Raw genomic sequence first — 27,261 nt, 5'->3', positions numbered from 1 at the left:
TATATTTTAGCAGTTTTACTGTATCTTTTACTATATAAAATACAGTTTTACTGTATCTTTTACTATATAAAATACAGTTTTACTGTATTTTTTTCTTATATTTTAGCAGTTTTACTGTATTTTTTACTGTATTTTAGCAGTTTTACTGTATTTTTTACTATATTTTAGCAGTTTTACTGTATTTTTTATTATATTTTAGAGATGTTTTTCTTTGTTTTTGGGAGGTGATCTGCACTCGCTCCAGCAGAGAACTCAACCTGAATATTTTTAATGAGGCTTCTTGTCTATGACGAATGGCTTTAATACAGTTAATAAATCACACACCAACTCTTTAATAGATCATTTATAAACCATTAAAAGAACCTCTTGGCTGCAAAATCCACTTATTAACAACTTATAACTGCAGACTTTATGATTTAAAAAACACTTTTAACATTTTCTAGACTCGAAAGGGTGAATCCCACAAACATTTCTAACTGTTTAATTTAGGATAGTTATTAAAAATATAGCACATGTACAGATAAAGTTATTACATTATGTATTATATTATTACATTTCCATCATAAAAAAGTGATGTATTTTCTAATAACCTCCACATAAGTGATAATTTAGGGAAATGATTACGTTATTATGTTATAAAGCAATATGTGATGAAGTACAGACAATACAAACGTCTTCCTCACTGACTGCGGATCAGAAAGAAGAAGAAGCTTCAGTGTGGAGGAGTGGAACTGTGGGGAAAGCCTCTAATGTCATTTATCAGGCAGTTTGAAGGCGTTACCGGAGGATCCATCCATTCTCGATGAGTCACTGCAATAAACCCGCATTAAACCCTGCAGCTGAGGGGAAGTTGGTCAATTACTGAGGCCTGATAGAGGAGCAGAGGTTGTTAAAGTCTCTTTATATTCAACCAACGAACGAGGATTCTTCTAACTTTATTAAACTTCTTAAAGCAAACAGAGGAGAGTTTGATCTGATAGATGACTGGATGCAAACACTGTAGAATACTCTGTCCTGTATATTACCTGTATATTTTAAGAGTTTTGTGATTTTATGGTATAGCACTGTATTTTTTTAAAGATTTGAGCAGTTTGTCTGTATATCGCTGTATTTTTTAAAGATTAAAATTTTTGAGCAAACAGTTGACAGCTTGATCTGATAGATGAGTAGATGCGAACACTTGAAAATACTCTGTGGACTGGAAATGAGTTTGTATTCTGAGAGTTTTGGAGACTTTAATGAACGATCCCACAGATGCTCGATCGGATTAAGATCTGGGACTTTGGAGGCCGAGTCAAAACTTTAAACTTTCCATCTTTTACTTTGTAGTGAGAGACCACTGCTATCAGGAAATACTGTTTCCATTAAGGAGTGCACACGGTCTGCAACAACGCTTAGGTATGTGTCAAAGTAACATCCACATGAATGGCCGGACTCAATGTTTCCCAACAGAACATCGCCCCAAAGCCTTACACTGCCTCGGCCCTTTATCAAAGTGGCTCCTTTAATCCTGCTTCCAACACATCGACTCTTGTTGTATATGTAAGTCGCTGTAGGGTTGTTTTGGGGATTTTTTTAGGCTCTTTTTGTTGCACTTAAACTGCGGGAAGGGAGTAAAAATTATGAAAATAGTTGCCATTTTTTGGGATAATTCATTAAAAAGTCTTCCAGTGAGAATAAAAACAGTAGTACTACATTTGTTCAAGTAGTGCAGTTATCACAGGGACGTAACCTTCTTCGTACAATACTTTCTCTTCCTGCTGGAAGTATTCGTCTACTTACATCCTATATACACACACACATATATATGTATATAAAGTCCAACCTTCCCAACCCTTGTGTCTGTGCACGTGTGCTTTATCTCCAGTCTGCCCGTGTCACTGAGTGGGTTTCTGCCTGTCAGTAGTTCACCGTTTGGGATGACACCTGCCACCTCCAGCTGAGACTTAAGGCCACTCCATGCCATGAATCGGACCGATTTAGCCGCCCTGTAGTAGCACGCCATCAAAAACACCACCCAGAAAATCACCCAGAATGCTTTGGGAGTTAATTTGCAAAAAAAAAGAAGCAAAGAAAACATCTGATATGTTTTTATTTTTACAAAAATCAACCGCCCAGCAAGAAGACAAACAAAGGCACACAATGTTTTCAAGTACTGACACAAAATAAATATACACAATGTGCTCTTATTCTGAAGGAAGTCAGGATGTTGTCTCGATGCTACCACCATATAAGGAAATGATCCCAGAGTTTACATTTATATAACATTACCGTTTGTATTGTGTGGATTTTACTCTACAAGTTTACAGCCAATAAATTAACAGAATTATAAATATGAAACGAATCTGGAAAAGAGAAAATCACTAAAACTTTGAGCCTTATTTTTACTGATTTAAACCATTTATGGAGTTAAATTCACTTATTTTACAGACTGAGAAAAGATTCAGTCGCTATCACCACCTACTATATGAACCACGAACTAAACTCATCAACATTGCACTGCAAAATATTTCCATATGAGGTTTGTCATCTAACAAGAACTTTACATTCATAATATCTCCGAGCTCCCAAACAAACACACACAGACAGAAAAACAAACATTATCTGGAGGTTTTATATAAAAATACAACTTTGGTGCCTTCATTTCATAGCAAAAACAATCAGAAACCACCACAATAAGAGGAATAACTTAAGTGATTTTAAATTACAACACGATCTCTTTGGTTCAGTAAGGCGAAGGTGACACTGAAACAGCAACTTCCACACAGGAGAGTCGTAGTGGTCTGTGAGCTAACTGTTAGCTCGGCCCCAAGAAACGTCATTTTAAAAGATGGTTAAAAGATAAAAGAGACAAATATATTTTATTTATATCACATATTCAGTGAGCTAATGTTAGCAAATCACTAGCTAACTCCCCTATGGAATTATACACACTAAATAACAACTGATTTCATTTCGTAAACGATTAATGTAGATTAGCTAGCTAGTTAGCTAGTGTGTTGCTTTATAGCAAAGTGTTAGCTAACTAACTAACTGCAGTACATTAGCTATTAGTTATAAGTGTTAACTTTAAAATGTAACTAGCAACAATTTATGTAGATTAGTTAGTTATTATTGTTTTATTTATTTATTAATTATGAACTTTCAGATGTAACTAGCTAACGATTGGTGTAAATTAGCAAGCTAGTAACTAGCGTTTTGCTAACATTAACTTTCAGATGTAACTAACGACTGATGTAGATTAACTAGTTAGTTAGTTAGTTAGTTGTGTTTTATGGCTCCAGACAGATTTACAGATATTTTTTTCCCCAAAAATGTTTATAGTAAAGTTTATTGTTCGCTGTGTTCGTAAAACTTAGCTTTTTTTTTAAACTAAGCTAACTAGCAAAATAATTTCCACCAATCGTTAGCCAACATTTTGCTAACGTTAGCTAACTTAAGATGTGACAATAAATATTTGTCTCTTTTATCTTTTAATCATCTTCAAAATGTCTGTTATTGATCGTAGTGGTCTTATTGTGAGCTCCTATCGTACAAACAGCGTTACCCAGAATTCAAAGTTCATCCATTAATCCACAGGGAGCCTTTGTTAGCGGGATCGATCTGATCCGTGTAGATTTAGTAGTTATATTACTATTTAATAGTTTTATTTCTGTTTTCACCTCAATTCAACAGAAATTTGATCAATGTGACATTTCAAAAATGTCAATAAAAACGTGTTTACAGAGACGGTCACTATGACAACTGTGATCGATCCCAAAATAACTGGACAGATGTCGCCGATATTTTTTAATCCGGTTTGTTTGTTTATATTCATGTTTGTTTGTTTATGTGTGAAAGAATCCACAGGAGAAGAGTTCTTTGTAACTATTCTGACAATAATCGAAGATAAATATTGATTCAAGAGTCGACTTTACAACAACGTGTGCGCCTGCCGAACCCTTCGTAAGCTCCGCCCCTTTTTGGCTCTATGCTACGATAACAGTTGAGCAACCCTCGGTCATCCTTTCCTGTACTTACATATGCTACATGATAGGCTAATCTATGTTGAAAAGACATTTTGAAGATGATTAAAAGATAAAAGAGACAAATATTTATTGTCAATCTTAAGTTAGCTAATGTTAGCAAAACGCTAGCTAACTAGCTGAATGGTAAAGTTAGTTAACAATTGGTTACTAATTGGTTAAATAACTGGTTAGCTAGAGCTTTGTTAACATTAACCTTCAGATGTAACTAGCTAACTATTGATGTTGACTCGTTAGCTAATGATTGATGTTTATTAGCTAGCTAGTTAGCTAGAGTTTTGCTCTGTAGCAAAACGTTAGCTATGTTTTATGGTTTCAGACATTTTGGGGTTTTTTTTGCCCAAAAGTTTGCTGATCTCTGTGTTTCGGAAAACTTTAGCTAACTAGCTAGTTAATGTCCACCAATCGTTAGCTAACATTTTGCTAACATTAGCCAACTTACGATGTGATTATAAATATTTGTCTCTTTTATATTTTAACCATCTTCAAAATGTGGTTGTCTTTCCAACATAGATTAGCCTAGCACGTAGCATATGTAAGTACAGGAAAGGATGACCGAGGATTACTCAACTGTGATTGGAGCACAGAGCAAAAAGGGGGCGGGGCTTAGGAAGGGTCAATGGACCACTGAGTTTAGATATAATAAATTAAAAATGGTATTGTTGGGTAAAACAGTTTAGAAATAAACTGTTTGTCTTCGTCATGGAAGTTGCTGTTTCAAACATTTCTATCCAACATAAATAATGTCACTAGTTTATCTTTAAGCTCAAATATACACGTGAAAGTAAGGCTTTATATATATACACATCCCACAGTCCTTTCAGTGGATTGTAGTAATCGAGCTCAACTTGAGGACGAAGCCAGGAAGTTGAGTGTTTAAAGATGAATCCTCCAGACTGAAATCTGCTGCAGTAGCTCCACACACACACATGTTGTATGTTACAATGTGTGTGTGTAATATGAGGTTAATTAAGTCCAGTTACAGTCGCAGCCACAGTCCGGGTCAGGCTTATTATGGACGAGTGGTTTCCATACAGTCAAAGTGCTCAGTGCTCCTTCAACCTGTGAGGTGGAGACAAACAAACGCCATATTGATACGTTGGGTGTCGTTAAGTTTTACAGCCAGGAGCAATAAACTGAACTTACTGTCCATAAAAGGCAAGTACATAAAGTATTAAATTACACATGTTGTGTCTTAGAGCGACTGAAACTGCTGTTTTTAACATCTACGTTGGTGAATTAAGGATTTATTTCCACCAAACCAGAGTCGGTGATTGTTGGAAACACTAACAAAGACGGTTGAATCAGTTTTATTCTGTTTCTGTTCACTTTGAAGCGTCTTTTATCTGCTCTGTAAAACGACTGGTTTTGTCCATGGAGTCTGGTGGACCGTAGCTTCCGCTGTTTTGGTCTGAGATGCTGCGACATTTGGTTCATAAAAAAAGAGCCGTAAGCAGAATTTCCTCTGTGTGGTTGTGATGCTGTGAGCTAAAACAAGATCCCATCAGGAGACTAAATGTTTTAAAATTGCAGGTCACTGATGTTTTCCTCAGAACCGAGTCAGTGCCAGACTCAACTCATTAACCTGCAACTGTGTTTCATTAGTTCAGTGACCAAGTGACAGTTTATGTATATTTTATATTATATTCAATAATAATAATAACAGTAGAGAACAACTGATAAACTGTTACACCTTAAATACTAAATCTAAACTATCTAAACTTAAAGAAAAATACAATTTAATGTAGTTTTCTTCACAGAAATGAACAAAATCCTAAGATATATGTATGTATATATGTGCATATTTATATTAATTAAATGTAAGTTTTTAATATTTAAGTGCACATTTATAATATTTAAGTATATATTTAGAATATTTTTGCTGTTTTACCTCGCTGTCAGACAACCCTTTCCGACGGGAAACTGAAGCTGGTATCTATTCTCTCTTCAAAGCCACCAGACTCCATTTACAAAAACAGTAATTTTACCTTGCAGCACACAGGAGTTGCTGGTCCACTGCTGCCTCGATCTGCAGCGACTAACGTCAGTTCGGATCCGACCTAACGTGTTAAAACCCTCAAAAGTCCCTCAATAACACAAACTAACTAACTGATATCGAGACAGCAGTGGACCAGCAACCCCCGTGTGCTGCGAGGTAAAATGACTGTTTTTGTAATTGGAGTCTGGTGGCTTTGAAGAGAGCATCGATCGATATAAACTCTGTCTGTAAACATAGCGTACACTTGAACTGATATTGATTTATGAGGCTTAAATATGTTTTACAGTTATGAGACACTAACAGCAACAATAATAATGAAGAATTATTAACGTATTTACAGGATAAAATAAATAAAACACAGAACATTGAGGAAAACGAAGAGACTTACTCTACAGCAGAGATGGGACGGGATTTACTTGAGGTCAGCTCCTTTGTCACGAGTCGTAGCAAAAGCTGCACACACACACACACAAAGTTAAATATTAGTTCATTCATGTGTTTTACATTGATCATGTGTATTATTGTATATTAAAAACAAGATTTTAATAGATTTTTTGGCCACTTGGAGGCAGCAGAACAAGCTGAAAACACAACATCTGATATATTATCACTAGTTAAGGTACATCGACATTCATTTGGAGTCAATATTCACAATCTTTTAGCTCTCTTTTAGCTCTGTTTTGGTCTCCACCACAATGTTTGCCAGATTTACAGACAGCAGTGACTGTAAACCAAAACAACCAGCTAAAAACGGCTGCAAATCTGATCTGATGTCAGTTTAAAAGCAGTGTTTATAGTTCGATGAAACTCATTTACAACACACTACGATCTTTATGTTGTTTCTCACCAGCAGAGCTAAGAAGTCGGCAGTCATCAGCATGTAAAAGACCTGATCCCAGCCGCCTGCAGACAACAGTCCAGCCAGCAGGGGGCCCACTGCTGCTCCTGACACCATGAAAATACATAAAGGTTTTTAATGGGATTTGTTGGGACACCATTAAAAGGTCATATGGCGTTGAAAATCCTGCTTCCTGTGTTCTTTATTAGTAGTTAATGTCAGCACAGATACTGACCTACAGATCCCGTGCCGTCGATGATGGCAGTGACAGTGGACAGCGCTCTGGCGTTGCCTTTCAGGCTCTTGTGGGTGCCCTGGGGTCAAAGGTCAGAGGAGAAAGTGATGAGAGAGAGAAGAGGGACTGTGTGACGGCAGTTAATGATTGAGTTTATCAGAGTGAATTCTTACCAGATCCGCTGACACTGCGGTGGTGATGAGGGAGTACGGCCCGTTGACGAGGCCTCCGCACACTAACAGCATACCTGTTAAACACAGACGCAGGACTCTTACATCCACGCTCTCCCCCGTCTGACTCCCCTTCCCTCCCCCTCGCTGCAGCTCTGATAAAGTTTATGCGACTCCAGCGCGTTAATGACAATGTGTGTTGTGATAATTACGCGTCATCAGAGCTGCTGTTGTTGCTCAGCAGCTGCTCCTCGTCTGCTGCTGCTGCTGTATCACACTGCGTCACATAATGACATTCGCAGATTCCCCGCAGCATATTGCGAGGATAATGAGCCGCAGCTGTGACCATCACGAGCTGAATGCATGAAAAGGGCCATCAGCCGTCAGCCACGGTGACTCTGCGGCTAATCAACCATCAGGGCTGATGAGCTCCTCTCGGTACAATCCTGCCGGGGCCATGTGACCTCATGTATCTGGAGCTCGTACAGGATCAGCAGCTGGACGCACGCTGAGGGATATTTTGCTCAAGTGTTGGTATTTATGTGATCATTTATGACTCCAAAACTCCAAAAAGACAAGATCCATTAATACACTTCAACCCACATAACACGTCTCAGGAAGCAGGGTTCTCACTCCTCTTCAGAAATAAGGATTTAATATGAATTAAACCAGGTTTTGTTGAGTTTTATTCTGTTTCTGTCCACTTTGAATGAAGCTACGATGCTACGAGGGAAAATTAGTGTTTTTCTCTATGGAGTCTGGTGGAGAGTGATATTACAGCCACTGAGTGAGGTGCTAAAATACAACAACGACATTTCCAGGACAACGTAGATTAGTTCCAGGATATTCGGTCCTTTTAATCAGTCTCTAAATTTCCAGGTTTTTCAGGCTGCATGCTTGGAAATGGTCCTAACAATAAAAATCAGTTAAAGATGACGTCTAACAAAAAGTCATACTGACAACCTGAAGGCACACGGAGCGAATTTAATCACAGTATGATTGTTCTGAGCTGACTGCAGCGACTCACTGTGAGGGTCGCCAAAGCTTCACGGGGGGTCGCAAGGGATTCTTGATTTTAAGACATGGTAGAAATCTTTAAAAATATACACGGTAGGTCGATATTTCAGCATTTGGTTCACCTGTGTGAAGTAAATTGTCTAATAGAACAATGGCTGAGCGCCAGGGAGGAGAAAACACTGAATCTTATTAAGTCTGTATGATTGTTAAAAACTATAAAAAACTAAAAACTATGAGTTCACTGTTTGGGTTCATTGTACAGTTTAATATAATATGAAATATCCATAAAATATCTCACTGAGTTTAATAATGATATAAAAAGGGTCCCTTAAGGAACTAGTGGTTTAATTCTACTCTATTTATTTTACTATTTAATTATTTGACAGCTTAGATACTATACTAGTTTATTATCAAGATTTTTGCCTAAATAACATAAAAACAACACTACAAGTGAATCTGTAGACAGACAGAAAATTTAAGCTTCTGAAATGTGATTTAAATAATTTGAATGCATTTGTAATCATTTTGAGGTTTGGACAAAACAAACACTGTGATGGATTAATGAAGCGGTCTGTAAAGAAAGTGTGACGATATAATAATAACTGAGTGTCTTCCACACTGTGTTTGCTCTGTTGCATTGATTGTGTCCTGTGTGCTGCAATGAAGCCATCTGCTGGTCGCTCCGAACTGACTGAGGACACCTGTGCAGCTCTGAAATAATCTGGGATCTTAACACTTACTCATTTACATTTTAATGAATAAGACAATAAATGATGCTGTTCACAGTAAATCAAACACCTTTGTAACATACCAGCCCTGGAAAATTGTTTTATTGTCCAGAAAAAGGACAGAAAAGCTTATTTTTAAATCAGTTTTACACACTGAGTCAAAACAAATATAAAATAAAACTGTTCAAAATGTATCATCTGATCTGATATTTTCACATCTAACTCTGTGAATTAATAGTTTATTTCAACCAAAACAACATTTGGTGGCTGTGGTTGAGTTTTATTTTCTTTCTGTCCAGTGAAGTTTGTCTGCAAAGTGAAATTGCTGGCTTTGTTAATGGAGTCCGGTGGGCCAGAGATGCTGGTGCTCTAGTGCGACACCCAGTGGCAACTTAACTTCATGTATATAACCTTTAATAAAATTATAATGTAATTATATTAGGTTAGCCAACAATACAGCCTGCTACTAAATTAACTTTAAATGTTTATAATCTGGTTATTAAGTTAGTAACTCTTTTATTTAACAATCAATTAGAGAATTAAGTAAAAATATCAACAAATGGCCAAAAACTAAATCCTCAGAGGAAAACTTAATTACTTTAATGGACCCAAACACTCAAAACTATTAATTAAATGAGGAGATAACAGGAAGAAAACCAGACTAATCTTCACATTTTGAGAAGCTGGAGTAATTAATTAATTAATCAGTCTCCTCAATCATTCAGCAGTGAGATCTTACCGATGGTCGGCCCCAAACCGAACTCGCTGATCATGGAGAATCCGTACAGCTGCAGGACAAAGACAAAGCACGACGGTCAAAACAGGATCAGACTTCAACTGTCTGAACAAGTGATGTTTAAGAGGATAACTGGGTCTGATGAGTCCAAACTTTCAGTTACATCAGAAACTGTATGATGGCATTAAATCTGAATGAAACTATTTATCTAATGCTCGGCTGATGTCGACGATGATACAGACCACAGGGGGTCACTGGGTCTGAACTTCCTCAATCTTGATGTTTCGATTTTGTGGATGATGCACTGACTTCAGCATTAGGGGCCGATCACACTGACCCTGCAGGAGAGACGCTCCGTGGTGCATTGTGGGATTTTATAGCTGAACTTCATGAGCAGGACACACACTTTTACTTCCTCTGACTGAGTGAAAATCTGATGGTATTAAGACTTTAATGCCAGAGGAAGTAAAAGTCTGCGTCCTGCTCGCATCACGAAGCGTCTCTCCTAGTAGAGGAGGTCGGACCGCCGTCCAGCTGACACGGTAGGAAATAAATAAGTTAATGTGAAGCCGACTTTACAAGAAGGTCCAAATAATTAAAAATCTGTCATAGAGAACGTTTCACAAAGTTTATAAAGTTTCTCATCACTCAATAACTCCCAGAATTGTGCGATATGTTAAGGGAGTCTGGTGATATTGTAGTAAGTAAGTGTTCACAAACATCTGCTGCTGATCTGAGCAGGTAAAAGAGCCCAAAAAGAGTTTTCCAGACCAGGTTTAAGATATCAGATCACAAAAGAAGCAGGTTAGTAGCAGCTGTAAACAGGCTCTGTGTGATCAGCCCCCTTATATATCTATATTCATGTACAGAGGTGTAGAGGTGGAGACTTACTGTGGGAGCAGCCAGCAGCAACATGACTGCACAGGTGGTCGCTCTCTTCTCCAGTTTATCAGAGATCACACCAGCCAAGATCCCTCCTGTGCATTCACAGAGAGACGCCATGAGGCAGGGAAACAGCTTTCAAACTAACCATAACGCACAACGCGAAGTAAAAGAAAAACCTACCAACAATTCCTCCCACGTCAAACAGGGTGGAGAGATCTCCGGCTTTCTTGGCGTCGAGGTGAGCTGAAACACACAAACACAAAATAATCGGTTATTTCAATCTTCTTTCTGGAGGTAATAAAAGTGACGACACGCTGTACAGTAACTGTATCGTCTGTATCAATACCCAGAATTCAACTCTTCACACTTCAGCTCCTTTCAGACGTGCACAACAAGTTTAATCTGAGAGTTTAACATGTTGGAAAAACAGATTCACAAGTTTAAACATGCAAGTGTGAAGGATTGTTCCTGGGAGCTTTTATTTTGGTAGTGCCTTTTCTTGTCACGTCTTTTATTGTGACGCCTGTCGGGTAAAGTACAGGATGTGTTGTCATCTTGTTTCCTTCGTCTGCAGTTATTACTGTGTGTGAAAGTAAATGTTTTATGTTAGTGTGTTATGTGTAGAAGGATTTAGGTATATGGCAGCGTATAGAAATGTTAACATTAAGGGCTCACGTGCATTTGTTATTTTGTTTGTTTGTTTTGTTTGAATCATAAGAGCTAATTTGTGTAATTTATCTTGTTCTTTCTCTTATGGCGTAGAAAGGGAAAAGCTGAACACAAAATTAACTCAGTAAGCTTCAGCATTGTCTGTCCTGGGTCCACTTTCTCTAAGAAAACCTGTTTAATAAATCATGAAACACTGTAGTAACGCGCAGTAACATAGTTCTGTTCACACCGTCCTGTTTAAGTCTCGGAGCTCTGTGGACAGACAGGTAACAGTGAACAACAGGAAAAGGTTGTCGTTGTTGTCTGGTCGCTCACCTGCTTTGGTGATGTAGAGCGGCAGCCAGAAGAGGAAGGTGTAGCTCACCAGTTTGGCAAACAGCAGACAGAGAGAGAACTCGATCACTCCCTGCACAGACAAACATATATATAACTTAACTCACTCTTTACCTGCTCCCTCCCCAGCAACCCCTGATTTCTTATATTATCTCATATAATCATTATTTAATGTCTTAATAAGTTTATTTTATAGTTTAGGTGAGGAAGCTCTGGGTCCTACGGCCTCTATCCTTCCCATAGTTTCTGTTATAACTAACTATCAGGAGTCTTCTTTATATGTTGCTGCTCACAACTGGTTTATTTTGTGGCTGTAACAACCCACAAGAATCAGGATTAGATCCATGTTTATAAGTAGAAAAGCAGGTGTATGTAGTGGAGCAAACTACACTTTTTATATGGCTTCTGTGGAAGTTATTTTTATTTATTTTTGCTCTAGTTGCAAAGAAACATTCATAGCTGCAACCGTGTGTTTGCTTTATGTCAGCACATCTGATATTTGACACACACACATCAGTTATAGCCTAATTTTACACATGATTCATGATGATAAAAGGTACAGAAATATAGAAATGAATGGCATATTGTCAGTAGGGAGAGCTGTGTGTGTTTACGTGTGACTGACTGGTATACGCAGGGCTCCCATGAAGCTGATGGGGGACGGCTCAGATTCCCTCTTCACCACCACGACCGGCTGCACGGGGACGCACACGCTTTCCCTCGGCAGCAGCAGCTCTGTGTCGTAGCTCTGGAGGAGAGAGAGAGAGGGAAGGAGGACGGTAAAGATCAGCACCTGCAGGTGTTTTCATGCCTTAATGCACCCTCGTCCACCTGCTGCATTAACAATGAATCATTCACAGTACCCACCGATGACAACACCAAGCCCTTCAATTCGATGCAAGGATTTAATTAAAGTAGGAGTAGATTGGCAGGGTTTGTCGTATAGAGCAGTGATTCCCAACCTGAGGGGGTCGCCAGAGCTTTACAGGGGACATGTTTAGATTATTATTTAAGATCTAAACCTGAAGAGCTGAACACAAAATGTATTCATAGAGCTTCACTCTCTGATAAACAGCCTCATCCTGCTTTAGAAAACAACCAAAGAGCTAGTAGAACAATGAGGAGAAAACACTGAATCTGTCAGAAAAGAAGAATATTAAGTCTGTATGATTGTTAGAAATGATAAAAATACAGAATACAGCCAGAGTATTGTGTAAAAAGTTCCTAAAAATATCAGGAAAACTCATTTACACAGTTCCTGCAGTTATTGTGTTCAAAATATCCCTAAAACACATCCCTTACTCAGTTAGAGTAATAGAAAAAGGGTCCCTGCAGGAAAAAGGTTGGAAACCACTGATCGTGACTGACAGGTACTGTGAAGTCTGAAAAGAACCATTTAACTCGGTAAACCCAACCCTGATCATAAATTCAGAAAGAAACCTTAAAGGCTGAATCCAAATGTCCCAAACACCCGGCACAGAGCGCCGAATCCAATCCATTACGTGTGCAGCTCACAGAGAGTTTGTGTTACTGATGAGCCACAAATGGACATTTGGATTCAGCCTGTGAATGATTTTTATCCCAAATAAATCCGACTGGAGCACTGGAGCAACTGACCTTCCTGTTTTGAACACTATCCTCGTAATAGTAGCACGCCTGAATGGATCACAATCACACGTTAGAGTGCAACTCACTTCATTATTCACACCTGTGCAACCTAGAGCTGTCCACACAGGGGCTGTTGGTTTGTTATGTTCAGATGTAGGTGGATGAACTTTATATTTTATATAAATTCAAACTGTTTGACTCATTTGTGATTTTTTCCAGGGTTCAGAAATCATTTTCCAGGACCTTTCCAGGACAGAGTTTATCTTGACAATACAGGACAACATCATGATCATTAATAGACTGTATGCATGTAGATTATTTCCAGGATATTTGGTCATTTTATTCCTTGTCTAGGTGTTTCCATGAATGCAAACTAGAGTCTTTAAATTTCCAGGTCATCCAGGATGTGAGTTTGATCCCAGAGGGATTCTTCCAAGCTGACTGCAGTGACATATTTTTATTGTTTAAGATTTTATTTGATGCTAATTAGTAATCTTAGATGAAGGTACAAATCTTAAATTCAGCTCAATAAAGTGACCAGCCAGGTCACAGAGGGGCTAAAATATAAAAAAATCCAGAACAACGTAGATTATTTCCAGGATATTTGGTCACTTTCATCAATTTCCAGGTGTTTCCATGTCTGGAAAACTAGGCTCTACATCTCCAGGAACCCTCTCTTTCTGTCACGTTCTCACTGTTTATTGTTGCATCTGTAATCTCATGAATATTCAATGTCATAGTGGGAAAGAACTAAGATTTAAAGCCCAGTTTTGAGGTGTTTTAAGCTCATGTAGCTCTGAATGTACAGTAACATCCACTGACCTGAGTTTTGTTGTCCTTGTACTGCAGATAAACCTCAGTGTGTCCGTTCACACCGTTCCGACTCTTGTTGGGAACCTGCTTAAAAGACACAATAAATCACATTATTATTCACACCTGTTTCACTTCGTTCAAGGTATTAAAAGGATAAGAGACACACACACACACACACACACACACACACACAGGTGGAGACTGTCACTATGGCTACTGTTAACACGCATCACTCCCTCCATGTGGGTCCCCTCACGCTGCCTTTACACTGTTCACTAATGGGAGACACGTGTGCATTTAATCTTACAGCTACTGAATCATGAATGAAAGTGTAAATAACTAAGAAGTCAAAGTGAACTCTAACAGGAGATCTTTGTATCTGTATCTGTGTCTGTAACTATAAAATGGAAAATCAAAACGATAAAACCTTAAATTATTCACTAAACTGTACAGCAGTGAAACAGCATCAATAGGAGCCAAATATTAAGAAAAGAAAGTTAAGTTGTTTGTTCATTTGGTGAAAGTTAACTTTCTTTTTGTTGCTTTGGGCTGCTGCAGCATAATCTCTTTTGTTATCCTGCTGTAGTGTAGTTTAACACAAACGTTGCATCCATTCAGTGTTGGTACCAAACCACGAGGAACCTTCTGAATGAACCTTGTTGTGTAAATGTCCTGTGAGTAAAACACTCTGTGATACCTTCTGTTATTGACACGGTCTGAATACTGGATTCTGATTGGCTGCTGGGTGTCCATTACTGAAATACTGGTATTGATTTGGGGACAATGACATGGCTGATAGCTGCTAGTCTTCTTGTTAAACATCCTGTCAAATTATATTTACTGTTTGACGGCCGTACGCAGTGTTACTGACTTTGAATGTTAGTTAACTGATAACTGATTCTGCCAGGTATTAGGAAGGACCTTGGATTGAAGGATTTTGATTGAAAAACAAATGTATAAAGTATATAATAATGAATGAACCAGATTCCCTGACTTTCTCTGTCTGAATCGGCTGTAGAAGCTAAAGTCTAGAAGCCATTTTAGACCTCAAAGTGTGACTTTTAATTATTTATGCACATTTTTTTCTTTTAAAAATCGAACAATATGACAAAGTGACTCACGGCAACAGCTACATGGTACCGTAATAACAATGGCCCTCTGTGGTGGAGCCCACACACTCCCCCTCTTGTTGGGAATATTGTGAAGGATGACTCATCCGACTATCACTTATTCCACATCTCTGTAGACCAGAGTTTATATAGTTCCTGTAATGTTTATGTACTGCAACCTGCTGTAATAACACCGACAACACCAGAATCAACTAGTGCTCAGGATGTTACACTGCATTGTTTTAATTGTACCAAGCAGGATCTGCATTTGTTATGGTTCTCCACCTATTTATTCAGTTTTTTTCCTTTTAATTTAATCTGTTTAACTCATAATAATGCTATTTTATTCCACAACAATCCAGCAGTGGGTGTGATTGGATGATTGACATGTGTTATACATACAATAACACAAACATAAAACACAAGCACACAGCAGAATAAGTTCATTTAACTCCAAAAAAAGTTAAGTTTTGTAAGTTAAAAAAAACATTCTTAAATCAAGTAGTTTTAGTAATTTTAAGTGACTTCATTTTTATTTGTACTGTGAAAACAAAATACACGGTAAAAATGAATCAGGAATCTTTTTTAACTTACAAAATTGAGTTTTTATAACTTAAAATGTTCAATTTTCATCTATTTCTTTGTGTTAAAATAACTAACGACATTACAGTGGGAATACAGAGGTGAAAAGGGAGCTTGTGTTCACATTTAATACAAAAAAATAAAGATAAAAAGAACTCACGCTCTTGCCGGGAGAACGGTTTGGAGCGTGTATGCTTTTCAGGTCGTTTGGATCTGGAAGGGAAACAGATGCGATAAGTTTAATATGAACAGCTCACAACCATAACCGGCCGATGAGGAGGCAGCACTCACGCTCAATGAGGAAGAGGAAGCAGATGACGCCCATGAAAGCGATGATGAGCCCCGGGACGATGAAGGACAGGCCCCAGTTGGAGGAGACCCAGTATCCGGCGATCAGAGAGCCCAGGATGTTTCCCACTGAGGTGTGGGAGTTCCACAACCCCATGATGAGTCCGCGTCTGACGGGAAGACACATCAGGGCGTTAGCGACTCCTCTCGACCTCCATGTGTTCCTGTGAGCTACGTTTTTTATTCCTCTTTCAGTTTTCAGCTGTTTTATTAGTTCAAATGGTCACACCTCCACTAAATTAAATGTTAACGTTCTCCTGATTCACCAAAATGAGATTCATTCACTGGAGAGAACAAATTAGGGCTGTACGATTAAGCAAATACTGTAAAACTTGAATTAATAACCCAGGTTTTTATTTGCCTTAATCGCTGAATTTAACCTGCCTCCATATGAGACAGGCCTTTAATTCCTTTTGTGCAATACTCTTGTTCAGCAAAGATAAGAAATACTGTCAGATTGATTATTTAAAGTCCACATAAATTGCTGCTGAGCCCCGTACGGTTGCATGCAAACAGCAGCTACATTAGCAGTTAGCGGAGTTGAGGCAGAGCAGCCGGAGGACGTCAGAGGGAAACCAGACAATATTCTCTCCCATAAAAAATGATCCAGTTTCACTAAATCACAGATAAAGTTGTGTGATTGTACAGTAATCAGTGAGCTAACTAATGAATCTTCGCTCCTGTGTGGGCTTAAAAGTTGAAGATTGATTGACGGGTGGATGTTTGATATTATTGGTTGAAATCAGTTGGTTCATTTTGATATAAAAATACAAAAGGAACTGAGTTTTGTAATTCTTTTGTCCTAAATTGTTAAATAGGAGGAAAGGGTGGAAATTATATTTTACAAACATTTCCTCTTGCTGCAACTTCACATTAAAAGCACTTAACCTGCGAAACACAAGTTGACTTAGAAAATAGGAGAAATGTTTGTCCTACAGTGGAAGAGGACGTTACCTTCCTTGGGACAATAATGGACATTTGACATAAAATATCATGAATATTATTTCTATTTTTCTGTCTATTTTTTAATTTTCTTCACTTTCTTATTAGGATTTTACAGTGTTTTTTTAAGTGAAAAGCCTTAACATAAACAGTTTAAAAAAAGAAACACAAGTTGACTTTTATTTTGAAGTAAGCTAGTGAGGGAGTGATAAAAGAAGAAGAAGGAGCAATAGTTTGTTTTAACCAGGTATCAATACTAGTAACTGTTCCATACCCGTGATCTCAGTATTGATCAAAATAATCCTGATTAGAACAACTTATTTCCTAAATAACGATGGTTAAATACTGAGAAATATTTCCCACCGACACTGAAAAGCTTTTAAAGGGTTAGTTCGGGCTTTATTTAAGTGAGGTTGGATCTTTACCTTCCTTTTCCAAACCAGTTGCTGATACAGGTCACTACACTGGGCCAGCCAGTGGTTTGCACCAACCCGTTGGCCACCTGAGAGGATTAACGAGGACAGGATTACAAACACATGTGCAGGGAAACGCGTACATTAACATCCCTCTGTGGTTATTTGGGTCTCACCTGGACAAATATGTAGAAGCCCAAGCTGTGGATGTTGTAGACGTAACCCAGCCCGAACAGGCAGGTGAACAGGCCGCTGGTCAGCATGCCCACCGTGAGGTACAGTCGGATGGGCAGGCGCTCCCCGATGATGCCGCTGCGTGGGCGCACAGTGATAACGTCACATTAACCACAGACACTCATCGTTAAGGCTCACAAGCTTCACCGAGGAGATTAAGTTTCAGTTCTGTTTGTTTGTCTCTTACGCTGTATTCACTGGGGACTAGAACTACCTGGAGATTTATAGTAATTTATTATAATTGCAGAGGTTGTTTGTCATCTTTATCCTGCGCCGTATCAATGCCACGTCACATTTTACTGCTCTCTGAACTAACTACAGTTCACCTTTGACAGTGACATTAATTTGGTCACAGCACAACTGAAATACAATATAAATTCTCCAGGATAACCCAAGTTATTTCCAGGATATTTGGTAATTTTAATCATTTTTCAGGCGTGAATTAAAGGGTTATTTCCACTAGTTTGATGACGTATTAAAGGAAAGGATCAGGCTCAGGTTTGAGCTCAATATAGCCGATGAGTTAAAACACTATCAGCTATTTATTTAACTAATTTGCCTTCAAGAGCTGTACAGTGGAATGACTCAAACAGGTTTGGTGAGTTTTATTAAGTTTCTGCTGAGTTTAAATGAAGTGTGTTTAAAGATTGTTTAACAAGGTTTCAGTTCAGTAAAAGAGAGAAACTTGAATTTGGTTGTATTTTTTTGTTTAAAGATGAAAACACATGTTTTTCTTTTCCTTTCTTGACAATTGGTGAGTTTTTTTTCTTTATTAAAGCCGTTACTGGTGTTCAGTTTGCTTCTTCCATCTGATTGTATTAAATACCTGCAGCATCTCACAGCTGCAGGAAGCCATCTCTTACCTGAGGTACATTCCCACAGCGTAGGCACAGAGGAAGGAGTAGTCCATGGCTCCTAACAGCTGCTTGTAGTTCCTTTTATCTGAGAATATAAAGAAGAGTCGTACACAAAGAGAGAGAGAGGTTTAGTTCATCCTCACATGAGTTTATTTGTCTTTATGTTCATGTTCTTCCTGGACTAAAGTATAAAATATCCAGAGTGGATACAGACCGAAAGGCTTCCAGCTACAGTCCATGTCTGCATGGAGAGACGGCGGGGAAGGCTGATGGCTGCCGCTGCCGCTGGAGGCGATGGGGGCGAGCTCACTGAGGGATGTGCAGTTCTTATGGAGCTCGCTCTGTCAATACAAAACCACCAGTGAAAGATGTAAATATCCCAGCTAACTGTATGTTCTCTATAACTCCTGAGGCAAGAACACATGAAACTTGTTAATGATATATTACGTTAAAAGTCTTTTACATTAAACGTTAAATTCAAGCTCTTGCCAGTTCACACAGCTCTGATTCAGCCCATCACTGCCAGCTGGATCTCTCTGTATACAGAGTGTACACCAATAATAACGTGTTACACATCAACCAGCAATGCCTCCGAGGCCCAGTCCGTCCTGCCAGTTATCGATTAGCTTGCCAACCCCTCTATGGTCTTTATTTTAACTATGGTCTCAGATTATTCTCCAACTGCATCCTGTGCAGCCACCATCAAATTCATTCAAAACATTTATCTGAGAGCAAATATCACATAAATAAATGTAGTGAACACAAACCAGAATCTGGAGAATCCAACCTCCACCTGACACGTCTGTATTAACAACTTCTCTCTTATTAAAGCTAATTCTGACATTCTGGAAGAAGAAGGAAGTTCCTACTTTTAACCTGTGGCTCAATGAAACGACCAATAAGGTTCTCTCTGAAGAATAAACACAATCTGATAAGATCTGGCTGCTACCTGAGACAGTAACCTGAACCAAAGCCGACACCAAGAACTTACCACTGATATAGTACATAGTAGCAGTTAGACAGCGCTACCATTAATTCATTTAACATGTACGTAAAGAGACAGATAAACAATATGAATAAAGGATAAAACCACATCAGTGCTAGTGATAAATGTCCTGTAAAGTATTTAAGAATATAAACCATTAACATCTGACATCCTAGGTCACATCGGCAGCGATGGAAATGCTAATTTTCCAGCACTTGCACTGTGCTACACATTTATCTATATTTATTAGTTTTTATGGGAACACTGTGCAACAACACTAGTACTCTCTGCACTACATTCCCCTTTGCTGCTGTGTCTGATTTGAGTTTCTCCTACGGGGGATCAATAAAGGAACATCTTATCTTAGTAAGACAGCGAGGTAAAGAGGAAATAAGGTTGTTGACACAGCCCTGTGGAGGTAGCTCTGGGTGTGTGAGTGTAGTTTTCTACTGTTTATTAACCCCGTTTGCCCGCAGGACACATCGGAAATAAAACTGAAAGTAACAACTTGTCTACAGGCAGCGGGTCAGTCGGCTATTTTAAAAACAGAAATATAGGCGCATATAGGCGCTAATTTTGGTGTAAACGGCGTATAATTAACACAACAAATCTCACAAAAACAAACTTTTTATGGCCATGAAGTGTGACTGTAGCAGACTGTGTTTGAACTGTTTTTTACTCTTATTTTGGAAGGTTTCCACTGATTCCCTTGCACTAAACAGCCTCTGCAATGTGTTTTATAATAATCAGACTGCTCACTGCCAACACATTGAACACACTGTTCCTTATTAAGGTTTACTGGTGTTGTCTGTGTGATACAGATCTTAGAACCAGTAAGTTCACACAAACAGCTTTTTATTTTCAATGGAAATCTGAACTGCTTGAGACCGACTGGGAAACTCTGGGTGTGTCCGAAGGTCACTGCTCTGCTCATGTTCAAGTGCCAAATGGGGACAATAAGTTTTGAATTTGGTCGAGTTCTGAGTGAGAGTTATAACATAAAGCTTGGGCACTGCCAGAATACTGACAGGCTCGGTTGGTTACGTTTCCTGTACCTGATCTGCAGCTCAGATAAACACAAGAGGTCTTCCACATTGTCGAAATCAGCTAAATATTCGACCATGACATTGACAATCTTAAATAAAACAGTTAAGCTACGCTGTCTCTACTTCAACACAACAAACTCTATGTTGACTTCCTGCAACAAGTCACCTCAGCTCTCCTGAGATTTCAGAAAAAGACTTGGTGAGAAACACAGTGGACCGAGCGAAGGGTGCAGAAAACTCTTTTGACAGTGCAAGGATTAAGTTGCAGTCAGTTTTGCAGCTGCAGCGCTCTCACTCCAGATTCAAAACGTACTCACTTCTGCCACAAAAACATAGAAAAATAAGATCCAGGTTGAAAAATACTACCAAAACTTATTTACTTTAATGTATGCAGATGCACGTGAGCTCTTTAACGTGGTTTTTAATATAAAAGTGAGCGTATGGTTACCTTGACGATGCTGATGGGTTTCCTGGAGAGGTGGAAGCTGGTGTAGAGCAGGAAGGTGAGGATGAAGGTGAGAGCTCTGTACCTGCAGAGAGGAAACACAAGAGGGCAGCACTGAGACCTGAGGGACCAGAGAACAACCCCCCCTCTGAACCTCTGAACCGAATCGAACCAGCATGTTGAGTTTGAGGGAGTGACGGGGGCACAGCTCACATGCACACTTGACAAACATTACTCCACAGCCGGCAGAGGGAGCAGGTGGTATTTAGGGATGTTTGTGTAACACTGACAGACATATTAAGCCTCACCCGGTTCCTCTACATAATAAGCAAATATATTAAACCTACATAACGAGCGGCCAGAATGAGTGTGACGCACTCCAACACTGATTCGACATACCACATCTGGCTGACTGCGATTACAACACACGTCAGAAATGTTCAGGCACACAATGAGCCATGTAAAGGTGTGGCTGTGAATTACAAAGTCACACATTAAGCAGTAAAGACAGTAAGCAGGAAACAATAAAAGGTCAGGAGGTTTGCTGCAGACACAGAAACACCTTCACACACTGCAAAAAAGAAAGTAAAGAAGTCTTGTTTCTGGAAAATTTGTCTTATTTTTTGTCTAAAAAGAAAAATAATTTTCTTAAACATGAGCTGCATTATACAAGTAATGTTATTCTAAGAACATACTTTGTCTTAATAAGATGCTACAGCAAATATTGAGCTTGATTAAACAAGTTACAAAACTGGTTTGCATAATATCCCAACAGAGGAACAAATGTAAATGTGATTGTCTAAATAGAAAAATAGAAATATAGGATTGTTTTTGGTTCCTTAATTTAAGACAAAGTCACTTATTTTTATTCTGCTGTTTGAAGAAATTGTGTCTTATTGTAAGATGAAGGTACAAATTCTTAAATTCAGCTCGATAAAGGGACCAAAATACTTATTTTAAGAGTCTTAAATAACAGATTAATGGCATTTGTTCCAGTTTTAATGCCAATTTTAGTCTTTAAGTGGCTGATTTTTATGCAGGTTTTAAAAATTGTAGCTAAGAAAAATTGTCTTATCCCACGGCCATTGATTTTTTTAACTCAACACAAGATAATTAGATTATATTTAAGAATATCTGGCTTGTTATTGCAGTGCAGGTATAAAACAAAGGTGACAGAGCTATTTGCACTCCTGACAAAGCTAAACATTCATCCTTTGTCAGCGTTACACCCTTCTACTGTTTCAAACACACAGGATATCCTGTAATTTGAATGTGTGCTCTTAATTTGAATTGTACTGTTTGCTTTATCTCTTTGTCGTGTTTGCACTCATCTTTGTGCTTTTCCATTCAGTCAGTCAGTGATTTGATCAGCGCTGATATGAAACACATGAGTCTGGTTGTGAAATTAATTTAGGTCTGTTTGCCATCCTGATGTGTGTGTGTGCGTGTGTGTGTGTGTGTGTTTGTTCAGCGGTAATGAGGAGCTGGATGGTAATCATCAGCAGTCGAAGCTGAGCCAGAAATCTTCCTCTCATCATCAGACATTAGGTTGGCTCTTCAGGCTCTGCGGTGACGCTAGAGACAGACCAAAGAGTGGCTTTTGAAGAAGAGGACGCACTCTTACGCAACACCTGAACGGCGTGCTGTGAGCCTGTTCCTGGACGGCAGGCTGACGAAAAATCAACAGCTGGCAAGACTTCGCTGTAACCCCCCAGCTGTCAGCGACACACTGGGAGCTGAAGCTGCACAGGAAGTGAAAAACACTCTTTCATGGCTGCTTTACTGAAGAGTGTTCAGTAGTGGGCTGAAGTCTGTTAGCGCTCCATCACGTGATATTCTTTGGGAAGGTGGTGAAACAGTTTAAAGTCTAAAATCTACAGCGTAATGCAGCAGTGCCCAACCTGAGGGTCCCTAAAGCCTTCTTGATTTTAAGGGGTGCTAGAAAACTTAAAAAACATCCACAGTAGGTCTTTATCTCCGCATTTGGTTCACTTCTAAGAAGAAAAGTGAATGTAAGTAAATTCAATTGTTTAATAGAACAATGGCCAACCGTCAGGGACAAGAAAACACATGAATTATTTAAAAAAGAAGCTTATTAAGTCTGTATGATTGTTATAAAGCAAATAAAATACAGAAAGGTTTGGAGTAATGTTACAGACTTTGTTTTTAGGCTTTAATCTTTTTTACATTATTTGTTTCCCTGGTGGATTTTTTCTCTTTTTTTATTTCCTTATTTTTTTACGATGTTTTACATTTTATTGTTTTTATTGTGTTCATTTTTTTGCACAATTTGATTTATGGTTGTTCATTGTGTTGTTTTAATGTGTTCTGTGAAGCACTTTGAGCTGCATGTTTGTATGAATTTGCTGTATGAATAAAGTTGAGTTGATATAATGACTTCACTGACTGTGGGACGGTAGAAACCTTACAAATAAAAATAGCACAAACTTCCAGTCAAACATGCATTTGTATAAACACAGAAAGACGTCGGTCCACTGTAACGTTCATATAGTTTCACAATACGTTGCCATGAGGTCGCCGCTGTGTTCACTGCTCTTTGATCTCTACGGCAATAAAACCAGGTTAGTTAGCAGCACTGTGACGCAAGACTACCGGCCTCCCTGCGCCTCCTCCCCTGGCTCTGGGACACATCAGGGCTCCTGCAGGCTTCAACACGTCCAATATAAGACTGTATAAGACCATTATGAATGCAATTTAAGACCTATTTTACATCCATACTGGCATAAAAAGTACAAAAGATATGAAGAAAAAATTAGTATTGATTCCACGCCTGACTCGATTTTTAGTCTGATCAATACAAATTCCTCCCCAAAACATAATTGATTACTGTTTCTCAGAGGTTTTTGGGAAGCAGAGACGAACTCCTAGCCGTTCCTGGAGCAACTACTTCATTATCTTTTGTCAATAAATATGGAAAATGGCTGTTTTGATCGTAAAAGGCAAAAAAGTTAATTTTGCTAGTTTGGAAAATGGAGATTTTGGGATCCTGAAAAAGGTTTTTTATTAGTATTTTAAGGAAATAAAGATTGTGTTTAATTTGATTATAACAGTGGTATTTGTGCTGTGTTCCTCTTTTCGTTGGTCTTTTTTGTCTCAACATATATTTTAAGAAAACATACTAAAGTGACACTGCAGAATGAAACTGTAAACAAGTTACGATAACTTTGTTGTTATTATGCGTTCTGCATCCATTTCAAATTAAAAGGCTTTTATTGTGAAATATTTGCAGGAACGTGAGTTGGAAAACTTGTTTGTGTTTTTGTTAAAATGATAAGTTTTTATCTACACGGAGTCCGCTATGTTTGCACTACATTTCCCTGCACTGCTGTGAATTTTAATTGATCAATAAAGGAACATCTTACAGCTTAACATACACGAGTCTTCCTAACGAATGATTAAATAAATACATTTCCTTTATATACACAGACACACACACAGCAGCATGAATTGAAAATAAAGTGGAAAAACAGGAAATTTAACTTGACTGAAACTGAAAGAAAGAAAGAGTCAAACTGGAGAGAAACGTGAAACTACACATACTACTACAGCATCAGGAGGAAAAACCTTCTGAACCAATGAGCAGATGCTGGAGGAACAAGAAGCTTCTGGATGAAATACAGTAAAAAAAATCTGAAGGAGAAGAAATCTGAGCCCAGCTCGTATCTCGCGGTACACGGATGGTTTCCCAAGCGAGTGCTCTTAATTCACAGAAGCATCCTGCACATAAAGCCGCTATTCACCATCTCCGGCGTGTCCCGAGTGCTCTGCTCTTTGACACAAGCTATCATGTCTTTAATGGATAATGTATATGCTCCGGGAGAGCGTTACATATAGTGGAGCTTTGTGGCACACTCGGGGAGCTGAAATTCACCCTCTGGCTACAAGCTGAGCAGGTTTTTTAATGTTTGATTAACAGGTTGTATGAAGCGACTGAGAATATCTGCTTGCTTTAGAAACAGCACCAGGTTTTGGTCTTTTATCTCTCGATGTAACTCGCTCTAACAGACTGAGGCTGAATAATAAAACATACCAGGAGAATTCCCAGCTCGTTCAGACAAATCCCAGTAATAACAGGGTTGTTAACTGTGTGACAGCTGAGACGTCTTTTCACTTGTGATTCCACTTCTCGTCCAAAATGCTGCTTTTATTAAAATATTAAAAGACTGGTTAAAAATATCCATAAAAGTGACATTTAAGAGGATCTATTGTCAGAAATGTAATATAACAGTAATATGTATGATTTTATTACGTGTATAATCACCTGACAATAAGAATCGTTGTGTATTACATGTTTGTTATTATGTGTTCTGCATCCATTTTAAATTAAAAATCCTCTAGCGATTGTTTAACAAGGCTTTTATTGTGAAATATTTGCAGGAACTTGTGTTTTCGGTAAAATGAGACATTTTTATCTACAAAAAGAGCGGGTCCTCTTCTGGCGGAGTCCGCCACGTTTCTAAAACAACAACAAACATTAGGCTCGTTCGAGATGAGCATAACTGAATCAAATTAAGAAATAAATGTTAATTAAACAGAAGAGCATTTGTTTGGGACTATTTTCAGCGGCGGATTAATCCACATTTGGTGCTCTGGTGAGTGTTTCCATAAGCAGGATGGTTTGTTCTGTTTATTGTGTAATAAAATGTAATGACTTTATTTTAATTATTTTAATTTGCTGCCTTCAGTGGACTTTTTTTGTAACTTGTGCTCAATAAATAAAGATTATTATTATTATTATTATGTGAAAATTAAACCACATTATCATCATTATCTTGTTACTGTTTACATTCACACAAATACAAGAATGTAGAATTATCTCCTGGGTGTATACATGTCTGTATAATGTGTATTTATTGCTTTATTTTATATTTTTATCATAGAAATGTAATTATCTTTATCTTGAATGAAGGAACAGCAAACTTTCATTTCGTTGTACATCTGTGTGTTACATGAAGACATCACTTCCCTGATATTACACCATTATTATTATGTGGTGAGCAATATTGTGGCTTAAGCCTTCATCGGTGAGCTAAGTGCAGAACTTCCAGTGCGACAGGGCGTGTTCGCTCAGCTCAAAGCACTCCAAAGAATGTAGTGTTTCCTGTCCTTTAAAAATTAAAACTCATACCAACGATTAAACAAACAAACATTCAGACTCACCACTGGTCCCTGTCGAAGGACACCAGCAGGCGGATCCCGGGAGGAACTGAGGCCATGTTTGGATGCAAATATTGACGATCACAGTGACGCTTGGCTGACGTGAGCTCTTATGAGGTGGAGGTGGTCGAGGACGTGGCGGCGCTGCCTCGGCTCATCTCCGTCTCAGAGGAAGCTGCTGGGAGAGGACGCATGTCTGACACTGGGAGCACTGGAGCTGGACTGGGGGGGGCGGGGATCTGAGAGGATGAGGAGAGAAAAAGGTCAAAATTAGCACAAAGCAGCAGGTTTTTAAATTTTTTTTCTACTGTTGAGCTTCACTGTGTTGATCCCCAGCAGACATTATAGGTCAGAAACTAGAGTTTTTCACCTATTTTGGTCCATAAAAGAGCAGAAACCAAACTACGACTAACAACATTGGATCTACTGATTACAGTTAATCGTTACAGTTAAAATATGTGACCAATCAGCATCATAATGAAGTGCTAATAAAGATTCCCTGGCCTACAAGTCTCCAGATTTAAGAAAAACATGTTTGTTTGGTACAGAAACCCCCAAAACAAATGTCATCATCAGGATGTCAATACTAGAGCTGCACTATACGGCAAAAACATCATGTTGTGATTATTTTGACAGACTTTGCCTTATGATTCATGATTAGTTTCATTCTTGCATCATACATTTCACAGATTAAATCTTGATTAAAACAATTTTAACAAGATTTATAGGCCAGGGAATCTCTGGAGCACGACAGTACTTTATTATAACGCTGTTTGTCTACAGATTTGGGTCAGTTTAGCCCTCAGCGCCGACAGGCTTCAATAGAGCTGGCAACAAACTCTGTTATGATGTAATTGCCCTTCCTACTGTTTTAGTTTCCTCAGTTTTACCCTTGAGATTTCATCTCACCCTCACCAGACCAGCGGCTCCGGTTCCCGTCTTGGTTTCTGGTTCCCGGAAATAAAAACCCAACACAACCCAAATGTACACTTTAAATCAGGGCTGTAGAGTTAATCGCGATATAAGAAGAAAAAAAGCTTCTCTAAGTCATTATAATGAGAAACTT

At 38.5% G+C, this 27,261-nt stretch overlaps 1 protein-coding gene across 1 annotated transcript; it reads right to left on the bottom strand.

Moving 5' to 3' along the window:
- Nucleotides 1–4,560: 4,560 nt before the first annotated feature.
- Nucleotides 4,561–26,434, bottom strand: slc37a1 (solute carrier family 37 member 1; the record flags this gene model as incomplete). Its single annotated transcript, XM_035677242.1, is given in 20 exon segments — nt 4,561–5,087; nt 6,413–6,477; nt 6,872–6,969; nt 7,098–7,176; nt 7,271–7,344; nt 9,752–9,800; nt 10,640–10,725; nt 10,814–10,876; nt 11,618–11,708; nt 12,261–12,383; nt 13,253–13,291; nt 14,066–14,143; nt 15,908–15,960; nt 16,039–16,205; nt 17,463–17,539; nt 17,627–17,762; nt 18,548–18,626; nt 18,756–18,882; nt 21,021–21,102; nt 26,199–26,434. Coding segments are annotated over 20 exon segments (1,638 nt in total). The 3' UTR covers nt 4,561–5,071.
- Nucleotides 26,435–27,261: the final 827 nt, after the last annotated feature.

This window comes from Morone saxatilis, unplaced genomic scaffold (genome assembly GCF_004916995.1).
Source record: "Morone saxatilis isolate NCDOM2014 unplaced genomic scaffold, NCSU_SB_2.0 Contig5, whole genome shotgun sequence".
Taxonomy (NCBI): Eukaryota; Metazoa; Chordata; class Actinopteri; family Moronidae; genus Morone; species Morone saxatilis.
The sequence above is the reverse complement of the archived record's forward strand: the minus strand, read 5'-3'. Positions and strand labels throughout refer to the sequence as shown.